This window comes from Carcharhinus amblyrhynchos, chromosome 2 (genome assembly GCF_965287045.1).
Source record: "Carcharhinus amblyrhynchos chromosome 2, sCarAmb.v2.hapA, whole genome shotgun sequence".
NCBI lineage: Eukaryota > Metazoa > Chordata > Chondrichthyes > Carcharhiniformes > Carcharhinidae > Carcharhinus > Carcharhinus amblyrhynchos.
This window is the reverse complement of record NC_137325.1, coordinates 55,599,059-55,620,784: the sequence shown is the minus strand read 5'-3', so window position 1 is coordinate 55,620,784 and position 21,726 is coordinate 55,599,059. Positions and strand designations below refer to the sequence as shown.

Sequence of the window (21,726 nt, the reverse complement as noted above, 5' to 3'; positions counted from 1 at the left end):
ACAGATTAATTTTTTTTGTATATACATTTACAATAATGCACATTGTTATTGCATGGTCTCTGAAGACTGTACATAATGGATACTGAGTTGATAGGCTATGAAGGATGCATGGAGATGTTATACATGAGGAGCTGGGTGGGTGTTCAGGGGTTAAGGTTGTGCTTTAGAGGGCCTTTAAGCTATCCTGGAAGCTTGGCTGTAGTTTCTGAGAACAAAGGTCTTCTAATCTGCCTGCCTCTACATTCACATTCCTCACATACTCCACTATGATTCACAAAGTGCAATGTCAACCTGATTGTAAAATCTGCATGAAAATCAAAAATCACAGCAAAAGTCACACATGGATCAGATGTGCATTTCCGAAGCTAGAAAAGCATGCAACTCACTTTTTTCTGTCCCTACAGGAAAATCCTGACCCACATGTGTGACTTGGAGATGGTGGAGGTTAAGAGTGTCAGAGATGTTTCTGATTGAGCCTTGCAGGAGACTGTGTCCTGCAAACACTAAACAGATGGTAACCTGTGGAGGAGGGCTGGATATGTAATATGGTGGATGAGGTGCTTTGTTCTGGATAGTGTCAAGTATCTTGAGTTGTTGTTGCAACTGTGGCCATCCAGAGTAACACAAGTATTCTTGAACACCTTAACTAATGCCTTGTTAAGTGGAGTTTTGGAGGATTAGATGAAAAGCCGCTCACTGATAGGGAGCCTCTGATCAGCTCCATTAACCTAGGCATTTATGTGGCAGGTCCTGCTGCATGTGAACTGTTGCTCAGTTGGTGGATTATGTGCTATGATTCCCATAGAGACCGATAGCTTTTAAAAATAAATTTGAACTTAGTGATTGAAAGGTTCACACAATATTTGATGTTTTACTGCAACACACACACAAACTAAAAACAACATTGTCTGAACGCCAATCAATAAACAATTTATAAATTAAACAACAGAAAGGTTTCCCATTTAACTTAAAATGACCAACAATCCTACTCCATGGTTTTGTTTCACTGTCCCTTAAATGGATACTTTATTTTTTCAGTACAAGAGAAATCTAAATTCTCCCTCACTGTACTTTAACATGCGCCGAGTGTGGTGATTAGGAGATTTTCACAGTAACCTCATTGATGCGTTAATGTAAGCCTATTGTGACACTAATGATTAAATTTAAACTTCTCCAGGACCCTGTCCAAAGCTATTCTTAACTTTCAATGACTTGTCTCCTCTTCTTTTTTTCCTTCCAGGTAACATCTAATCCTCAAGCTGACTTTCAAGTTGATGGTTACGCTATCAGATTGTTGATCTGCCAGTGGGTCATTGCTGATCGTCGTACTTAGGGAATCACACCTATATCAAAATCACACCTATACCAAACTGTGAAGAAACACTCCTAACTTTGGAATGAGTTCCAAGATGTCGGTGAGGATGTCTTTGCTGGGTTCTCAGTGCTGCATCTTGATTCAGTGCCTTGGACTGTCCAATTTTATAGTTGTTACTCTTTGTATAAGTTTGATGTAACCAAGAGGCTGTTGAGATATTTGAGATGGTAGTTTTAGCATCAACAGCCATTGTGTGGGACTGGAGTCATTTGTAAGATAGATTGGGTAAGGATAATCAGTTTCCTTTTATAAAAGACACCAGTGAATCATTTTTGTTTTTACAAAATCTGATAGCTTTGTAGTTACTTTAACATAGATCAACTTTTTAAAGTTATTTCCAGACTTTTTTTTATATTAAATTCAAATGTTCAAACTGTGGGGATTTGAACTCAAATTCATTAGATTATTAGTGCAGGCTTCTGAGTTACTAATCCAGTAACATAACCATTACACTATAATACATTATGGTAGATGAGGATAGAAGTTGTATGATGTGTGATGGAAGTGTAAACCAGTCATAAAAGCTTGCTGTGACAGGGTAATTAAAGAAAAACTTCCTGGAAAGTTTAAAAAAAATTTGAGACAGAAAATCTGAAGAAGAAGCGAGAATTATGGGCCTGAATTTCAGGCTAGTCAATGTGCATGAAGGGACAGGAAGCAGCCATGTTGATCAATTCCACCCACCAACATCCTAAGGATGTGATTTCACGCTGGCTGCCAATTAATGGCAGGCCAGTGTGAAACATACCCCCACAATGGAGAAGGGCTGCTAGCAGAAGTGGGAGTGTGGTAGGTGTCAGGTCCAATGGGGACCAGGTGGAAGGTTTAAAAGCAGTAGGAGACACCCAAGAATTACAGAGGGGGCACAGGGATCTCACTGGTAAGAAGAATGATGGGAGCAGCACCCAATCAACATGCCAGGCAGGAGAATATTTTTATGGAGGTAGTGAATTCCAGATGGGACATCCTGATGCCAGAGGATGACAAAAGGAAGATACCCCACCAAACAAAGAAGGCCTTGGCTGAGACGGCAGCCTCGGTCAGCAGGCATAATGCAGTGCCCCGCACCTGAATAAAGTGCCAAAAGGGTTTCAATAATCTTCTGTGCTTGGCAAGGGGGGGTCCCAATTGGCATGGTCCAGTGGAGCAGTCTGGAAGGCGGAGGCACACATGTTATTGTGCTGCAAGTGAAGGGTAGAGTAATGAATGGGCGTTTGTACTTAAAGAGAAACCATAATACCACTTAGCGCACAGGAACTGGTGATGCGGTGGCCAAGACATAACACTTGCAAGCATAAGTTTAAGGCACCATGAGCACAAGATAGGTTGTTACAGGTAACTTTAATTCATTTCAGTGTATTGATTTTGTGTGACTGTGGCACCATTTTATGTTTTGTTCCTTGTCTGTACTTCTGGTAAAATATAAATTAAGGTTTTGTGTCAATGCCCTGAGTGTCCTTCATGTTTTCCATAGGTACAAGGTTCATCAGTGCCTTATGATGATTGGCAAGGGCAACAAATATTATAGAGGTCATGAAATTACATTGGGGTCATGGCGGGGACATTGTATTTTCAAAATGTGTGTGAACATAAGAACATAAGAAATAGGAGCAGGAGTAGGCCATCTGGCCCTTAGAGCCTGCCCCGCCATTCAATAAGATCATGGCTGATCTGTCGTGGCTCAGTTCCACATTCCCGCCCTCTCCCCATAACCCTTAATCCCCTCTCTTATCAAAAAGCCATCATCCCGCTTCTTAAAAATACTTAGCGAGGTAGCCTCCACCACTTCAACGGGCAGAGAATTCCAGAGATTCACCACCCTTTGAGTGACGACGTTCTTCTTCAACTCTGTTCTAAACCGCCCCGCCTTTATCTTGAGGCTGTGCCCCCTAGTCCTACTGTCCTTTCTGAGCGGGAAGAGTCTCTCCACCTCTATCCTATCCATCCCATTCATCATCTTATACGTCTCAATGAGATCTCCCCTCATTCTTCTAAACTCTAACGAGTACAAGCCTAGTTTATTCAGCCTCTCCTCATAGCTCAACCCCCTCAACTCCGGTATCAGCCTAGTAAACCTCCTCTGCACTCCCTCCAAGGCCAAAATATCCTTGCGTAAGTACGGCGCCCAAAACTGCACACGGTACTCCAGCTGCGGCCTCACCAATGCCCTATACAGCCGCAGCAAGACCTCCCTACTTTTATATTCAATCCCCCTTGCTATGAAGGCCAGCATCCCATTCGCCTTCCTGACCACCTGCTGCACCTGCAAGCTGGGTTTTTGCGACTCATGCACAAGGACCCCGAGGTCCCTCTGCACCGTCGCCTGCTGCAGTTTTTCGTCACGTAAGTAATAATCCTTCCTACCATTATTCCTACCAAAGTGGACCACCTCGCACTTGCCAACATTAAATTCCATTTGCCATTTTCTGGCCCATTCGCCCAGCCTATCTAGATCCTTCTGCAGACTCTCCACACCCTCCGCACAATTTGCCTTTCCACCAATCTTGGTGTCATCAGCAAATTTCGACACCATACACTCAGTTCCCTCCTCCAGATCATCTATATAAATGGTAAATAGCTGAGGCCCCAGCACCGACCCCTGAGGCACTCCACTAGTCACCAAAGGACTAGTGAAGGAGGCGGCATCCTTGGCTGGTGATAGAACACAAAGTTTACAGCCTAGCTGAAGGAGCATTGAACATAAGAACATAAGAAATAGGAGCAGGAGTAGGCCATCTAGCCCCTTGAGCCTGCCCTGCCATTCAATAAGATCATGGCTGATCTGTTGTGTCTCAGTTCCACATTCCCGCCCTCTCCCCATAACCCTTAATCCCCTTCCCTATCAAAAACCTATCAACCCGCATCTTAAATATATTTAACGAGGCAGCCTCCACCACTTCAACGGGCAGAGAATTCCAGAGATTCACCACCCTTTGAGTGAAGAAGTTCCTCCTCAACTCCGTTCTAAACCGCCCCCCCTTTATCTTGAGGCTGTGCCCTCTAGTCCTACTGTCCTTTCTGAGCAGGAAGAGCCTCTCCACCTCTATCCTAGCCATCCCATTCAACATCTTATACGTCTCAATGAGATCTCCCCTCATTCTTCTAAACTCTAACGAGTACAAGCCTAGTTTATTCAGCTTCTCCTCATAGTCCAACCCCCTCAACTCCGGTATCAGCCTCGTAAACCTCCTCTGCACTCCCTCCAAGGCCAAAATATCCTTGCGTAAGTGCGGCGACCAAAACTGCACACAGTACTCCAGCTGCAGCCTCACCAGTGCCCTGTACAGTTGCAGCAAGACCTCCCTACTTTTACATTCAATCCCCCTCGCTATGACAGATCAGCCATGATCTTATTGAATGGCGGGGCAGGCTCGAAGGGCTGGATGGCCTACTCCTGCTCCTATTTCTTATGTTCTTATGTTCTTATGAAGGCCAGCATCCCATTTGCCTTCCTGACCACCTGCTGCACCTGCAGGCTGGGTTTTTGCGACTCATGCACAAGGACCCCAAGGTCCCTCTGCACCGTCGCATGCTGCAGTTTTTCGCCATGTAAGTAATAGTCCTTCCTACCATTATTCCGACCAAAGTGGGCAACTTCACATTTGCCAACATTAAATTCCATTTGCCAGTTCCTGGCCCATTCGCCCAGCCTATCTAGATCCTTCTGCAGACTCTCCACACCCTCCACACAATTTGCCGTTCCACCAATCTTAGTGTCATCAGCAAATTTCGACACCATACACTCGGTTCCCTCCTCCAGATGATCTACATGAATGGTAAATAGCTGAGGCCCCAGCACCGACCCCTGGGGCACTCCACTAGTCACCAACCGCCAATCCGAATAGCACCCACTGACCCCCACTCTCTGCCTCCTATTTGACAACCAATCCCCTATCCACGCTAACACCCTACCCCCAACTCCATGCCCCCTGACCTTCTGTAATAACCTCTTGTGCGGCACCTTATCAAACACTTCTGAAAATCAAGAAAGACCACATCCACCGGCTCTCCTCTATCCACCGCCCTAGACACATCCTCATAGAACTCCAATAAATTCGTCAGACATGACTTCCCCTTAACGAGACCGTGCTGCGTCTGCTCTATCAAACAATTCTCCTCAAGATGCCTCGCTATTTTCTCCTTGATCACGGATTCCAACATTTTACCTACAACAGACGTTAAACTAACTGGCCTATAATTCCCTGCGTTTTGCCTGCCACCCTTCTTAAACAATGGCATAACATTAGCCGTTTTCCAATCTTTCGGCACTTCCCCGGAATCCAGCGACGTTTGGAAAATAATCACCAAGGCATCCACTATCACCTCCGCCATTTCTTTCAGAACCCTTGGATGCATTCCATCCGGTCCTGGGGACTTGTCCACAATCAGTCCCTCCAGTCTGTCGAGCACCGCCTCTCTAGTAACAATAATGCCATTCAGGCCCTCCACTCCTACCATCTTTCCATCGCTAACACCCGGCAAATTATTCACGTCCTCCTCCGTGAAGACCGAAACAAAAACGTTATTCAAGGCCTCAGCCATTTCCCCATCCCCTACCACTAAGTCCCCCTTCTCATCCTCTAAGGGTCCAACGTTCACCCTAGTCAGCCTCTTCCTTTTTATATATTTATAAAAACTCTTACTATCCTTTTTTATATTAAGCGCCAGCCCAGCTTCATAGTTTATCCTACCCTTCTTTATCAACTTCTTTGTCATTCTTTGTTGACATTTAAACCTCTCCCAATCCTCTTCTCACCCACTACTCTTAGCTACTCTAAACGCATCCGCTTTTAATTTAACACTTTCCTTTACCTCCTTCGTTATCCACGGCTGATTATCTCTCCTCAAGCCCACTGCGTCCAACATGAGTCGACCAATCAATATGTAGATTGAAATCTCCCATAATTATCGCTGTTCCATTCCTGCACGCCCCATTTATTTGCGCGTTAACAGCCCGCCCCACCTCCAGATCATTATTTGGGGGCCTATAAACGACACCCACCAGCGTCTTCCTCCCTTTGCTGTTCCTAATCTCCACCCACAATAATTCCACTTTCTGCTCTTTGGCTCCTACATCATCCCTTGCTACCACCCTGATGCTATCCTTAATCAGCAGAGCTACGCCCCCCCCTTTTTCCTCCTGCCTATCCTTCCTAAACACTTGATACCCCTGGACATTCAGCTCCCAGTCCCTGTCACCTTGCAGCCACGTCTCTGTAATGGCCACCAGATCATATCCATTTGTGCTGATCTGCGCCACCAGCTCATTCACTTTATTCCAAATGCTTCATGCATTCAGATAAAGTGCCTTCATCCCAGCCTTCACCTGTACCCTATTTGCCAGAACGCCACCAATCATACTCACGCCCCCTACTCCTTTTATTATTGGGACATCCTTGGCCTCTTCCCTTACCTGTACCCTCTCCTTTACTTTAGACCCCGTAATTTCACCTACCCTCGCACCCTCCCCCCCCCCAATTAGTTTAAAGCCCTATCTACACGATTCGCCAGGACTCTGGTCCCAGCACGGTTCAGACCAACCCCATCCCACCTGAACAGGTCCCACCTACCCCAATACTGGTGCCAATGCCCCATAAATTCAAACCCATTCCTCCCACACCAATCCCTGAGCCACCCATTCACTTCCTTAATCTTATCAACCCTACGCCCATCTGCACTCGGTTCAGGCAGTAGTCCAGAGGTAACCACCTTGCCGGTTCTACTTTTTAATTCCATTCCCAGCTTTTCATACTCCCTCCCCAGATCCTCAGTTCGTATTTTGCCTACGTCGTTGGCACCAGTACTACAACGACCGGATTCTCACCCTCCCACTCCAGGTTCCTCTGCAGCCCAGATGCGACATCCTGGACTCGAGCACCAGGCAGACAACACATCCTTCTGTGCACTTTGTCATTGTGACAAAGGACAGTGTCAATACCCTTAACCACACTATCCCCAATTACTACTACGTTCCTTTTCACCTTCTCTTTGTCTATGTCCTGTGTCTGCATCACTGTACCGTGTGCAGTTTGCTCACCAACCTCACAGCCCTCGTTCTTGTCCACACTGGAAGCAAGAACCTCAAACCTGTTATGCAGATTGAGAGGCTGAGGCATCCGCTACCCACCCTCCTTCCTCTGGTCCCCACCCTCCTTCCTCCGGTCCCCAACCTCCTTCTTCCGGTCCCCAACCTCCTTCCTCCTCTCAGCTGCCCCCTCCTGTTCCTGACCCTTAGAGTTAGCCAGTCAAGGGGGGGGTGGATGTCTCTTACACCCCATTGTCAATGGCACCCTCCCTCCCCCTGATGAGCCTCAGTGTCTGTAGCTCAGGGGCCAGCTCATCTACCTTGAGCTGGAGCTCCTCCAGCAACCAGCACTTACTGCAGACATGATCACTGGGAAGGACCCTGGGGTCCACCAGCTCCCACATCATACAGAAATAGCACATCACATGCCCCTCCATTATTCCCTGTAGTAATATTGAACAACGAATTGAATCAAACAAATTGAACAATGAATTGAATCAAAACTTCCATGGTGTCCCTGCCTCCCTGAAGATTCATCACATCTGTCTTCTCATCCTCACTCTGTGCCTGCTCAGGCTTCTCATCAGAGCCTTCTGTAGAGTCTTCCTCTGTATGTGGAGCTGTCTCAGTGTCCTCATTCTCTAGTGGATCTCCCCAAGCCAATGTCAGATTGTGCAGAGTGCAGCAGACCACAATGATAAGTAACAGTCACACTAGAAGATTTTGTAGGAGGTAGAACTGAAACTTCTGTCATCTTATTGCTCTTTCAGCCATCCCCCTTCTGAAGACAATGACACTGATTGTGTCTCTCTCCTGCCTCTGTCCTTGGATGCCAGAGTGGCATCATGAGCCACATTTTCAATAGATACCCTTTGTCACCCAGCAATCAACTATCTAGTCAAACTGGAGCCACAGAAACCTTGGCAACTGGGAGTGTCGCAGAATGTATGCATCAGTTTTGAAGAATTTGGGTCACATAGGCAGCATGGTGGCACAGTGGTTAGCACTATCTCTTGGATCACTATCTCTGTTGAATTTGCATGTTCTCCCCGTGTCTGCATAGGTTTCCTCCGGGTGCCCTGGTTTCCTCCTCTAGTCTGAAACAAGTGATTAGGTGCATTGACCATGCTAAATTCTCCCTCGGTGGATCTAAACAGGCGCTGGCAACTAGGAGATTTTCACAGTAACTTCATTGCAGTGTAAACCTACTTGTGACACTAATAAATACATTTATAGAGTGGAACCCTTCCTACTCAGAAACGCACCTGGCTGGGGTCTTGATAGCTACATGAATGCCGTAAGTGGCACCCTGGATGCAGGAGAACCAGCAAAACTACAAAACCTCTAGCTCACTCAGTCTGGCTGGCTTCGTCTGTCCAGTAATAAATGAATGTGCACCGCACAAAATGTCATTCTCAAGCTTGATGTAGCAATGGACAACTGACTGAAACATTCCACACAGATCCCCCACAAATCCCTGAGATGATCCCAATGCATACAAATTGAGGGGTACTGTGATCTTCAGAGTCACTAACACTATGTGCCCATCCACACTGTTGGAGGCAATCTCCAGCCCAATCATATGGCATAATAATGTTATGGTGTCCCTACTAGGCTTGTACTCGTTAGAGTTTAGAAGAATGAGGGGAGATCTCATTGAGACGTATAAGATGATGAATGGGATGGATAGGATAGAGGTGGAGAGACTCTTCCCGCTCAAAAAAGACAGTAGGACTAGGGGGCACAGCCTCAAGATAAAGGGGAGGCGGTTTAGAACGGAGTTGAGGAGGAACTTCTTCACTCAAAGGGTGGTGAATCTCTGGAATTCTCTGCCCGTTGAAGTGGTGGAGGCTGCCTCGCTAAATATTTTTAAGAAGCGGGTTGATGGCTTTTTGATAAGAGAGGGGATTAAGGGTTATGGGGAGAGGGCGGGAAAGTGGAACTGAGCCACGACAGATCAGCCATGATCTTATTGAATGGCGGGGCAGGCTCGAAGGGCTAGATGGCCTACTCCTGCTCCTATTTCTTATGTTCTTATGTTCTTACCTAGGTGCAGGCTTCGGTGGCACTGGACTTCAGACTTGTTGAGGTAGCTGGTTCGCTATCTGTACACTCCAGAAGCAGGACACTGGCATCTTCTGCAGTGCCATCTGCCTTGCTCTTCTCGGCCTTTTGGCTAAGATCAAGTGTAGTATCGACATGCTGCACTTGGTTGAAGTCATTAGGTTACATTTCAGCTTCATTTGAAGCAATTTTTTAAAGCGGCATCTCAGCCTTTGGGCTATGATGCAAATTAGATCAAGCCTTGGAGGTGGAGCTACACCTACTCCAAACAGCTTGGATCATGTAGATCAAGCCCAAGACAGGAGGTGAGAGCCCTGTCTTGTCAGCTTGGATCGGGAATGTCTCAACTTGTTGGGACTCTGAATTGGCTTTAATTTGACTTGATGGGATTGGAATAAAGTTTAAAAAAGAATCTGCCTTGCTCTCCTCCTGGCCCTGTACCCACTGTGCCCCTGCCTCTCCCCCCATAGGTCCCGCCCTGCAATGCTACACCTAACACCTCACACAGCCAATGATTCAGGCCCAGTTTAATCCTACCTTTGGGTGAGAAAATTAATAAAATGGGATGGCTGCCTGCCTTTGATGCCCATTTGTCTACCTAAAAATTGCATAGAGAATGTGAAATTCCAGTCAATTGACTTTTTAATTGCATTAACTGGCTGATTAATTGTCATTGGGTGAGATGCCAACTCCCACGTCAGCCTGTCCACCGAAATATCACGCATATGCGCAAAGGTGTCGGTACTTGTACTTGACATCTTCTTGTACAATTTCACGTTCTTCGAGACTGATCATCCACTTCAAAATAACGGACAATATTCTGACCAAGAAAATCAAGTAAGCTGCAATATTAATGACATGGACTTGTGTTTACAAACACAAAGCAGTCAATGAGCATACCAACAGTGCATACTGTGTTAAGTATTGCAGCACACTGAATTTATACGGTTTCATCTTGTCAATTTACAATCTCTGTGGGAACTAACTATGCAAAGAAAGGTGAGAAAGTGTGACAGTTCCCTACCAATTCTTTGTTAATAGAATAAAGAGAATATGTATAATTTATTTAGCTTTAATTCAGATATCCAGAAGATTATAAGATAGGTCAAGAGCATCTGAAGCCAATATCCTTGATAACAAACAATGCAGAGACAGACCCTAAGTTTACCACACGTTTTTAGCATAAAGTGCGAATAGTAAAAAACAAATTTCAATGGTGCTTAGCCATATTAGCAGGAACACTTATTTCTCTTTTTGAGTTTTTCAGTAGCTACCAAATACCAAGGTTACACCTCAGGGATGCTCATAATTCAAATAAGAAGAATGGCTTCAATCATACAGCAGCAAAGGAGTAGTGTGGTGAGCAACCAATCACCCATGAACTAACACACTGCCCAATTCTATACATCAAAGCAAGAAATGTCAGCACGTGTTTTGTGTGGTACAAAGGAGAGCAAAGATATGCAAAAATCTGAAACTAAGCCAGTTTGTTAGGAACTTTGGTGTCACACCTGATCATGAGATGAGCCTCCAATCACAAATTTGTGATATCACTAAGACTGCCTTTTTCTGTCCCTACTACAGTTTCTGACTTCACCCATCTTAGCTCTTCTGTTGTTAAAAACCTCATTTAGTTACCTACAGACTTGACTATACTAATGCCCTCCTGACTAGTCTCCCACATTCTACCCTCCATAAATTTGTGGTTATCCAAAATTCTACTTTCCATGTCCTAATTCATGCCAGAACTCTTTCATCAATCACTCCTTTGCTCAGATTTATATTGGCTCCTGATCCAAGATTTGATTTAAAAATTTTTAATGACCTTGCATGACCTTCCACAACCTTGCCCCTCCTTATTTTTGTAATTTCCTCCAACCCCACTCGTGCTCATCTATTTCTGGCACCCTAAACATCCCCAATTGGTCCACCATTGGTGGCCATGCCTTCAGCTACTAAGGCCCTCTGAAATTCTCTCCTAATCATTTGTGTCTCTCTATCTCTCCTTCCCCTTTTAAGATGCTCTTCGAACATAGAACATAGAAAAACTACAGCACAAACAGGCCCTTCGACCCACAAGTTGCGCTAATCATATCCCTACCTATTAGGCCTACCTATAACCCTCAATCCTACTAAATCTTATCCAGAAGTCTCTTAAAAGACCCTAACGAAGTCACCTCCACCACCACCGACGGCAGCCGATTCCACTCACCCACTACCCTCTAAGTGAAAAACTTACCCCTGACCACTCCTCTGTACCTACTCCCCAGCACCTTAAACCTGTGTCCTCTCGTAGTGACCATTTCAGCCCTGGGAAATAGCCTCTGAGAATCCACCTGATTTATACCTCTCAACATCTTATAAACCTCTATCAGGTCATCTCTCATCCTTCGTCTCTCCAGGGAGAAAAGACCGAGTTCCCTCAACCTATCCTCATAAGGCATGGCTCCCAATCCAGGCAACACCCTTGTAAATCTCCTCTGCACCCTTTCAATAGCTTCCACATCTTTCTTGTCATGACGCAACCAGAACTGCGCACAGTACTCCAAATGTGGTCTGACTAAGGTCTTATAAAGCTGCAGCATTATCTCCCAACTTCTAAACTCAATCCCTCGATTGATGAAGGCCTGTACACCATACGTCTTCTTGACCACATCCTCTACCTGTGAGGCCGATTTAAGAGTCCCATGGACCCGGACCCCAAGGTCCTTCTGATCCTCTACATTGCTAAGAATCTTACCCTTGATATTATACTCCTTCATGACAAATTTGACAAATTTACTGACAAATTTACTGGAGTTCTATGAGGATGTGTCTAGGGCAGTGGATAGAGGAGAGCCGGTGGATGTGGTCTTTCTGGATTTTCAGAAGGCGTTTGACAAGGTACCTCACAAGAGGTTATTGCAGAAGGTCAGGGGACATGGAGTTGGGGGTAGGGTGTTAGCGTGGATAGAGGATTGGTTGTCAAATAGGAGGCAGAGAGTGGGGGTCAATGGGTGCTATTCGGATTGGCAGTTGGTGACTAGTGGGGTGCCCCAGGGGTCGGTGCTGGGGCCTCAGCTATTTACCATTTATATAGATGATCTGGAGGAGGGAACCGAGTGCAGGGTGTCGAAATTTGCTGATGACACCAAGATTGGGGGAAAGGCAAATTGTGCGGAGGGTGGGGAGAGTCTGCAGAAAGATCTAGATAGGCTGGGCGAATGGGCCAGGAAATGGCAAATGGAATTTAATGTTGGCAAGTGTGAGGTGGTCCACTTTGGTAGGAAGAATGGTAGGAAGGACTATTACTTACGTGGCGAAAAACTGCAGCAGGCGACGGTGCAGAGGGACCTCGGGGTCCTTGTGCATGAGTCGCAAAAACCCAGCTTGCAGGTGCAGCAGGTGGTCAGGAAGGCGAATGGGATGCTGGCCTTCATAGCGAGGGGGATTGAATATAAAAGTAGGGAGGTCTTGCTGCAGCTGTATAGGGCATTGGTGAGGCCGCAGCTGGAGTACTGTGTGCAGTTTTGGGCGCCGCACCTGCGCAAGGATATTTTGGCCCTGGAGGGAGTGCAGAGGAGGTTTACTAGGCTGATACCGGAGTTGAGGGGATTGAGTTATGAGGAGAGGCTGAATAAACTAGGCTTGTACTCGTTAGAGTTTAGAAGAATGAGGGGAGATCTCATTGAGACGTATTAGATGATGAATGGGATGGATAGGATAGAGGTGGAGAGACTCTTCCCGCTCAAAAAAGACAGTAGGACTAGGGGGCACAGCCTCAAGATAAAGGGGAGGCGGTTTAGAACGGAGTTGAGGAGGAACTTCTTCACTCAAAGGGTGGTGAATCTCTGGAATTCTCTGCCCGTTGAAGTGGTGGAGGCTGCCTCGCTAAATATTTTTAAGAAGCAGGTTGATGGGTTCTTGATAAGAGAGGGGATTAAGGGTTATGGGGAGAGGGCGGGAAAGTGGAACTGAGCCACGACAGATCAGCCATGATCTTATTGAATGGCGGGGCAGGCTCGAGGGGCTAGATGGCCTACTCCTGCTCCTATTTCTTATGTTCTTATGTTCATCCCATTTGACGTGCCAAAATGGACCACTACACATTTATCCGGGTTGAAGTCCATCTGTCACTTCTCTGCCCAGTCTTGCATCCTATCTATGTCACGCTGCAACTTCTGACATCCCTCCAGACTGTCCACAACACCACCAACCTTGGTGTCGTTGGCAAATTTACCAACCCATCCCTCCATTTCCTTATCCAGGTCATTTATGAAAATGACAAACAGCAAGGGTCCCAGAACAGATCTCTGGGGCACTCCGCTGCTGACCAACCTCCATGCAGAAGAAGATCCATCCACAATCACTCTCTGCCTTCTGCGGGCAAGCCAGTTCTGGATCCACAAAGCAACAGCCCCATGGATCCCATGCCCTCTTACTTTCTCAAGAAGTTTTGCATGGGGACCTTATCGAACGCCTTGCTGAAGTCCATATAAATCACATCCACCGCTCTTCCTTCGTCAATGTGTTTAGTCACATTTTCAAAGAACTCAACCAGACTCGTAAGGCACGACCTGCCCTTGACAAAGCTTTGACCATGCTTCCATTCTTCTTCCCTAATATTTTCTTATGTGGCTTGATATCAGTTTTTACTTCTAATGCTTGTGTGAAGCACCTTGGGTTGTTTTGTGCCAAAGGTGCTACATAAACACAAGTTGACGTTGTATATTTGAAATGTCTTAGATGAAAGTCTAGAGATAGATATTTGCTACTGACTCAAAATGATATGGCATGGTAAATATTATAGGTGAAAGCAGAATGTTGCAAAGGAACACGCATAGATTAAGTGTCTGGATAAAACTGGCAGATGGTGTTCAGAATGGAAAAGTTTGAAGTCATCCATCTTGGATCTAAAATAGATAGATTAGAATAATTTTCTGGATAGTAAGATGTTTGGAGCTTTGGATGTGCAAAGAGATTTAGGTGTTCAAGAACAGAAATAAGCAAAAACTGGTGGATAGATACAAATATAATTTAAGGCTAATGTAATGTCAGGCTTTACTTCAAAGGGGATAGAGTGCAACAGGATGGAAGTTATGTTACAGTTGGTCAGGTTCTGAGCACTGCAGCTCAGGAAAGATTTTTAGATTAGGAAAGGTACAGTGCAGATTCACTTGAATGTTAACATGGGTTAAATTATGAGGGCAAGTTGCATAGGCTAGGCTTCTATTTCCGTGAATATTGAAGATTAGGGGAGTGATCCAACTGAGGTGTTTAAGATAAATTGAAGGATTTGACAGTCTAAAGACAAAAATATTACTTCCTCATGTGAACAGAGTTCAGAAAAATGGTCATAACCTTAAAATTAGACCTCAGTCATCAGGTGATGTTACAAATGTATGCAGAAAGTCTGGAATCTTTACCTCATAAAGTTGTTGCAGCTAGGCAATTTAAAATTTCAAATTTTTGTTAGACATTGATTTTAAAAATATTGGAACCAAGCGGCGAAGTAAAATTAAGCTACACATCACTTATAGAATGAAGAACAGATTTAAGAGGCTAAATGGCCTAACAGATATTCCTTTCTTCCTTAAATACGTAGGTTTAAAACAAGCTTATGGGAAATATGAAGTAAAACAAAATATGCATTTTTGAGACTATATGATCACAGGAGTCACAGTAAGCCCACAGAAACCAACACAATCCATATGCATCACAACTCACTAACAGCTGAATATAAAAGATTGATAAACATTGCAAAAATGCTAAGTAGGCACCAGTGAATCAACAGCAAAGCCTATGCAATTCAGAAAAATAGGCACAGAACTACATAAAGAATTAATAGAGCAACAAACATTACCATTAAATTAAGAAAGCAACCAGCGACAGTCTGCTAGCAACTTCAAAGAGTAATGGCACAATAACAAATCAAGTAAAGCATTGGGCACAAACCAACAAATTAATGCAGCAGTGGGTACACTGAAAAATGAAATGAGCAGCAGGCACAAACAAACCAATAAATTACTGATGCTGCAAATACGAGTTAATCAATTTATACAGCAGCAAACACTCTAATAAATTAGTTAAGATTAGCAATTTTAGTTACTGAGAGCAAAAAAAAATTGTTGTTTGAAAAAATATTTTCAGCAATTCGATTACTTCTTTTGACTAAAAAATAACTAGCTGGTCTCCTACATTCTACCCTCTTTAAACCTGAATTCATCCGAAACTGCTGGCAGTAAAGTTCCATTCACAGCACCCCTGTGTTCACTGACCTACACTGGCTTCCAATCAATGTCTTGATTTTAAAATTCTCACCCTTGTTTTCAAATCCCTGCATAGTTTTGACTCTTATCTCTGTAATTCCCTTTAAATCTCATAACCACAACCTCCAAGATATCTGTCCTCACCTAACTGACTTCTTGAGCATGCTGGATTTTAATTGCTCAAAGACTGTGCTGTGCCTTCAACTGCTTAGGACTCAAGCTCTGAAATTTCACCCGACTCCTCTCCACCTCACTTTCCTCCATTAAGTCACTCCTTAAAACCTATCTGTTTGACCAAGCCTTTGGTCATCAGACCCAACATCTCTTTACGTGGCTGGGGACCTTATTTTGTTTTATAATGTTCCTGTTAAGCACTTTAGGATATTTTAAAGGAGCCAAGTTGTTGCTGTTATTTTGTGATATGGAGGCTTGGGTCAATGTCACAAGGAAGGCCACAAGACTGATTCCACCTTACACAACGTTGTCTACTCAGATAAGCTTAGAAAACTTGCTAAATTTAGGGTGGGGTTTTCTGGTGTTTCCTACCAGTGAGAACTTCTGATCCTGCCAAATTCAATGCTGGCAGTGGGCAGTGGCCACAAGACTGATTCCACCTTACACAATGTTGTCTACTCAGATAAGCTTAGAAAACTTGCTAAATTTAGGGTGGGGTTTTCTGGTGTTTCCTACCAGTGAGAACTTCTGATCCTGCCAAATTCAATGCTGGCAGTGGGCAGTGGCCACAAGACTGATTCCACCTTACACAATGTTGTCTACTCAGATAAGCTTAGAAAACTTGCTAAATTTAGGATGGGGTTTTCTGGTGTTTCCTACCAGTGAGAACTTCTGATCCTGCCAAATTCAATGCTGGCAGTGGGCAGTGGCCACAAGACTGATTCCACCTTACACAATGTTGTCTACTCAGATAAGCTTAGAAAACTTGCTAAATTTAGGATGGGGTTTTCTGGTGTTTCCTACCAGTGAGAACTTCTGATCCTGCCACATTCAATGCTGGCAGTGGGCAGCGCCTTGCAAATTGCCATTGTTTTCAGCAGGATTGGAAGATCGTGCCAGTAGCCAATAGCTCAACACCACCGCCAGGGGAACGGAAAATTCTGGCCTTAGCCTAGTGATGTGTAGACTTTAGGGCAATTAGGCAAAAATATATGACAGTTCAAATATTCTGACTGAGAAACTGGGGAAAACCAAAGTCACGCACATAAATTAAGCAAGGATATAAAGAGATTAGATGTTGGGCAGTGCTGTTGTTCCCAAACAACAACAGACCTATGGAACAGTATGATGCACCTTTATTGAGGATGGGAATATTTGTGGAGCCTCCTTTTCCTGTTAATTGCTAAGTGTACAATCATCATTCTTGTTTGGATTGGTAAGAGACTTGCTATGATCTACTAATTTTGGAATTGCTCAGATCTGTCTAGAAGTATTTAGCATTCAATCCTGTAAATTGATGTCTGTTTCTAGTATGCCATTCTGCACTCCCCACTGAACTAGAATTGTTGTTCCATCTTGATGGTATGGAGAAATGGGGTTACAGATTGTGTTGATATACCATTCTGCTGAAGCTTACAGTTAATAATGTTTCATAAATGTGCAGGTTTGGGCTGCTACAGCTCTCCTAAGTCCATTCCACTTTGCAGAGTAGTAGTGTCACCTTTTATGATACAGGATGCTTTTACTGTGAAAAAGATGTCATGTAGATGGTCTGTGCAGTGATTACTGCTATCACTGCACTTATTTATAGATATATCCATAAGTTTGTGACGAGAAGGCAACGAATTGATGCAAGGCCATCTTGGCAGGTAGGTCCTTCAAGACGTGTCCATTTCAGTCAATGAAAGTATAACCAAGCCACTCCTCCTGCTGGCACTGAGCTACCCAAACCAGAGTATCTCCATAGTGGTAATGTCATCAGACTAGTGATCTAGAGACCCACACCATTGTTTTGGAGACACAAGTTTAAATCCCACCATGACAGCTAGTGAAATTTAACTTCAGTCGATAAATCTGGAATTTCAAAAAAAGCCAGTCTTGGTATTGACCATGAAACCATTGTCAAATGTTGTAAAACCTAACGTGGTTCATGAGCATCCTTTAAGAAAGGAAATCTGCCCTTCTTACTTGGTCTGGCTTACATTTGAAACTAGATAATGTGGTTGACTCTTAAATGCTGTCTGAAATAGCCTAGCATGCCACTCAGTCATATCAAACCACTACAGAATTTACAAAGAGGAATGAAAATGGATGGGTCACTCATCATTGACAAAGGCATCAGAAACAACAATGGCGAACCAGCCTTATCAATCCTGGAGAATCCTCCTAACTAATACATGAGGGCTTGTGCCAAAATTGGGAGAACTCTCTCAGAGACACAGCCTGACATACTCATGGAATCTTACCTTACAGCCAATCTCCTAGACACCACCATCATCGGTCTGTCCTGTCCCAGCGCTGGACAGACCCAGCAGAGTTGGCAGTATTGTGGTATACAGTGCGGAGGGAGTTGCCTTGGGAGTTCTGAATAGTGACTTTGGATGCCATGAAATCTCATGGCATCAGATCAGACGTGGGCATGGAAACCTCCTACAGGTTTCCACCTACTATCTTCACACTTGAGGATATCTTCCAATGTGTTGCGTGGTGCTATCACTGTGCTGAATAGGATAGATTTCAAACAGATCTAGCAAGTTAAAACTGGGAATCCATAAGGCACTCTGGACCATCAGCAGCAGCAAAACTGTATGTAACCACAATCCATGACCATTAAACTGGGGCATCAGCCCTGATTCAATGAAGACTGGAGGAGGATATGCCAAGAGCAGCAACAAAAGATGAGTGTCAACTGGGGAAGCCACTGCTTCCATGTCAAATAACAGAAGACAGATGAAGCTAAGCAATCCCACAACCAATGGATCAGATCTAGGCTCTACAGTCCTGTCAGATCCAGTTGTGAATAGTAGTGGACAAATAAACAACCAATTGGAGCAAGAAATACCACAAATATCCCCATTCTCAATGTTGGGAAAGTCCAGCACATCAGATCTGAGGCATTTGCAACAATCTTCAGCCAGAAGTGCCGAATGGACGATCCATTTTGGCCTTCTCCTGGGGTCCCCAGCATCACAGATGCCAGTCTTCAACCAACTCGAATTACTGCATGTGATATCAATTAACAGTTGAAGGCATTGGATACTGCCAAGGCAATGGGGTCTTGACAATATTCCGGTAATAGGACTGATAGTGTGCTCTAGAACTAGCTGCACGCCTAGCCAAGCTGTTCCTCTACAGCTAAAACACTGACATCTATCGAGCATTTTGGAAATATATGTCCTGTCCACAAAAGCAGGACAAATCCAACTCAGCCAATTACTGCCCACCAGTCTGCTACTGATCATGAGGTATGGAAAGGGTCATCAGCAGTGCCATCAAACTGCACTTAATCAGCAATAACATGCTGATTGATGATCAATTAAGATTTTGCCAGGGTCACTCAGCTCCAAACATGGACAAAAGAGCTAATCTCATGTGGTGAGGTAAAAGTGACTGCCCTTGACATTAAAGCAGCAGTTGACAAAGTGTTGCATCAAGGAGCCTAAGCCATGAGAATCTGAGGAGATCTCGCCACTGGTTGGAGTCATACCTAGCACAAAGGTAGATAACTGTGTTTTTTGGAGACCAATCATCTAAGCCCCTGCACATTGTTGCAGGATTTTGTCAGTAAAGCGTCTTGGGCTCAATCACCTTCAGCTGCTTCATCAGTTACCTTCCCTACATTAAAAGGTCAGAAATGGGGATGTATCTGATGATCGTATAATGTTTAATTTTTGCAACTTCTCAAAAAATTAAGCAGTCCATGCCCACATTCAACAACACCTGGAAAACATTCAGGGTAGACTGATAAGTAGCAAGCAATATTCATGCTAAACAAATGCCATATAATGACTGTAGGAGGGAGTCTTACTGATCTCCACTTGACATTCCAACCAGAAAGCTAACTGAACATGCAGCATAAATACAATGGCTACAAGAAAAGGCCTCAAGCTGGATATTCTGCAGCGAATAATCTACCTTTGCACTCTCTAAAGCTTCCCACAATCTGCAAGGCATAAGTCAGAAATGTGATGGAATACGCTCCACTTGTTACAGCTGTACTCATCCAAACAACACTAAACAAGCTCAATACCATCCAAGATTATGTTGGCCTTCCCTGTAACACCCATATCCTATGAACAAATATAGGAAAGAAAAGAATTTTCCCCAGTATTAGAAGGTGATATTAAATATGAGCGAGTACTGGTTTGTTAGTTGACAGGGAATGGTCACTTGAAGCCAGAAGAATCCTTACGGTCCAAGGTCGGTACTGTATATTTCCAAGAAAGTTTATTATATAATACAACCCTGTTCCCTCACTGCAAATGAGTGCATCCTAGATAGGACATATCCAGGAGCATTCATGGAAAAGTCTGGCATTTGAATACAACCATGTCATCTATTGCTGGACTAGTCATGGGAAAGCTCTCCCAACTTGGACAGCAGCCTGTAGGCATTATTGAGGAAGTCTTTTTCTGGTCCACTGTACTGAGATTGCCAGAGTCTGATACACGTGTAATCAGTAAAAGACCTTTTCAATTCTTTCAATATTCTGCTCTGTAACAGGCATTTTACAACAAACTGCCTTGCCCGATCATTTCAGCAGATATTAAAAATGAATTACATATGCTGTGGGATAGAATAACATGCAAATCACACTGGGTAAGACTTACTATTGAGCCAGTTAGGTTTTCCAATAAAATGGAAACTTCAGTGACAATTTCTTCCTGCTGCTGTGTCACACACTGCCAAATTTATTGAATTCAATTTACAACTTTACATTGTTGGATCTATACATATGAATGCCGGAATACCAGCACAGTAATGTAGCCAATACATTTATTAGTTTATTTCCTTTTGTCAGATACTGGCATAAACATAACCAAGAAAATTGATAGGATACAAGTACCAACAAATCCTGGTTGTAATAATATCATAAAATGAGCAAAACTGTAAGTTTTAGTGCCTTGGTGTACAACCCTAATGTTATTAATTGATGAGGAGTTGCTCAAAATTAGGTATACATCATAGGTCTGTCACATTGCTGCACTACCTTTGATTTTGCAAGACTTTGAGACCATAACCTGATCAAGATATGGATAGACAAGATTGAGTATTCTGCAATTTAGCTTAAATTACAAAAAACCATAGCTTACATTTTGTATACAGTCTATATGTGGTCTTGTGCCTCTACTGGGATTTACTGTTGTCCAGATTTGTACACAAGAACTGAGCCATGGTGGCACAAAAGGTGCCAATGGAAGTTTGTGCAAATGTGAACAGGACAGGCAGGGGTAAAACACGCAAAACGTATATAGTCGGTATTTATAGCAGCCATAACTCAACCGCAGGGATTAGTCCAAATATAAATATCTTTCTATCTTTCTTACTATAGATGAAGACATCCAAAAAATATAGCAAACAATATTGGTCATTTTTGTTTTAAGAAAATAGGAAAGTTCAACACAGTTTATTCAGTTCATTGACATAAGGAACAGACACTGACCTCAGAGCCAATGTGTTACTACCAGGCTGACGTTGGCTCTCTCTGATGAGATACGCTCCCTCAACTCCACCAAGTAGCTCATCAGCCTGCTCACGAGATATCATCCCATGGAACCTGAGAGGAGAACACACTTAAGTTTAAACAAAAAATCAGCAAGATTACCTTCAGTTTTCAATACAGACTGCAAGACTGTGTGGTCGTCAAATAATATCCAGTTCCAGTTAATCTCTTATGTGACAATATCATTATAAAAATGTTTTAGGCCTGAGCACAAAGAATTTAAATGAGAATCAACAAACTACAAGCAACATTTAAACTTGATCTAGGGCAGCCAGAGTAACAACTGTACTTTGATGGTAAAACCACAGACATTACAAACAAAAATATCAAATTTTAT

The 21,726-nt window shown here is 43.8% G+C and overlaps 1 protein-coding gene and 1 non-coding gene across 6 annotated transcripts in view; one reads left to right on the top strand and one right to left on the bottom strand.

Moving 5' to 3' along the window:
- The window catches only part of chn2 (chimerin 2), a 504,281-nt gene that overhangs the window by 115,589 nt on the left and 366,966 nt on the right, over positions 1-21,726 (bottom strand). For all 5 annotated transcript variants that reach the window (XM_080206032.1, XM_080206021.1, XM_080206002.1 and 2 more), the window contains exon 5: positions 21,330-21,443. In XM_080206032.1, the coding sequence (XP_080062158.1) occupies positions 21,330-21,433 (104 nt within the window). In that variant the 5' untranslated portion in view covers positions 21,434-21,443. The remainder of the gene's footprint in view (positions 1-21,329; positions 21,444-21,726) is intronic.
- LOC145362308 (U2 spliceosomal RNA) lies at positions 9,557-9,748 on the top strand. Its single transcript, XR_013889975.1, has one exon. It is a non-coding gene; the product is annotated as a U2 spliceosomal RNA (small nuclear RNA).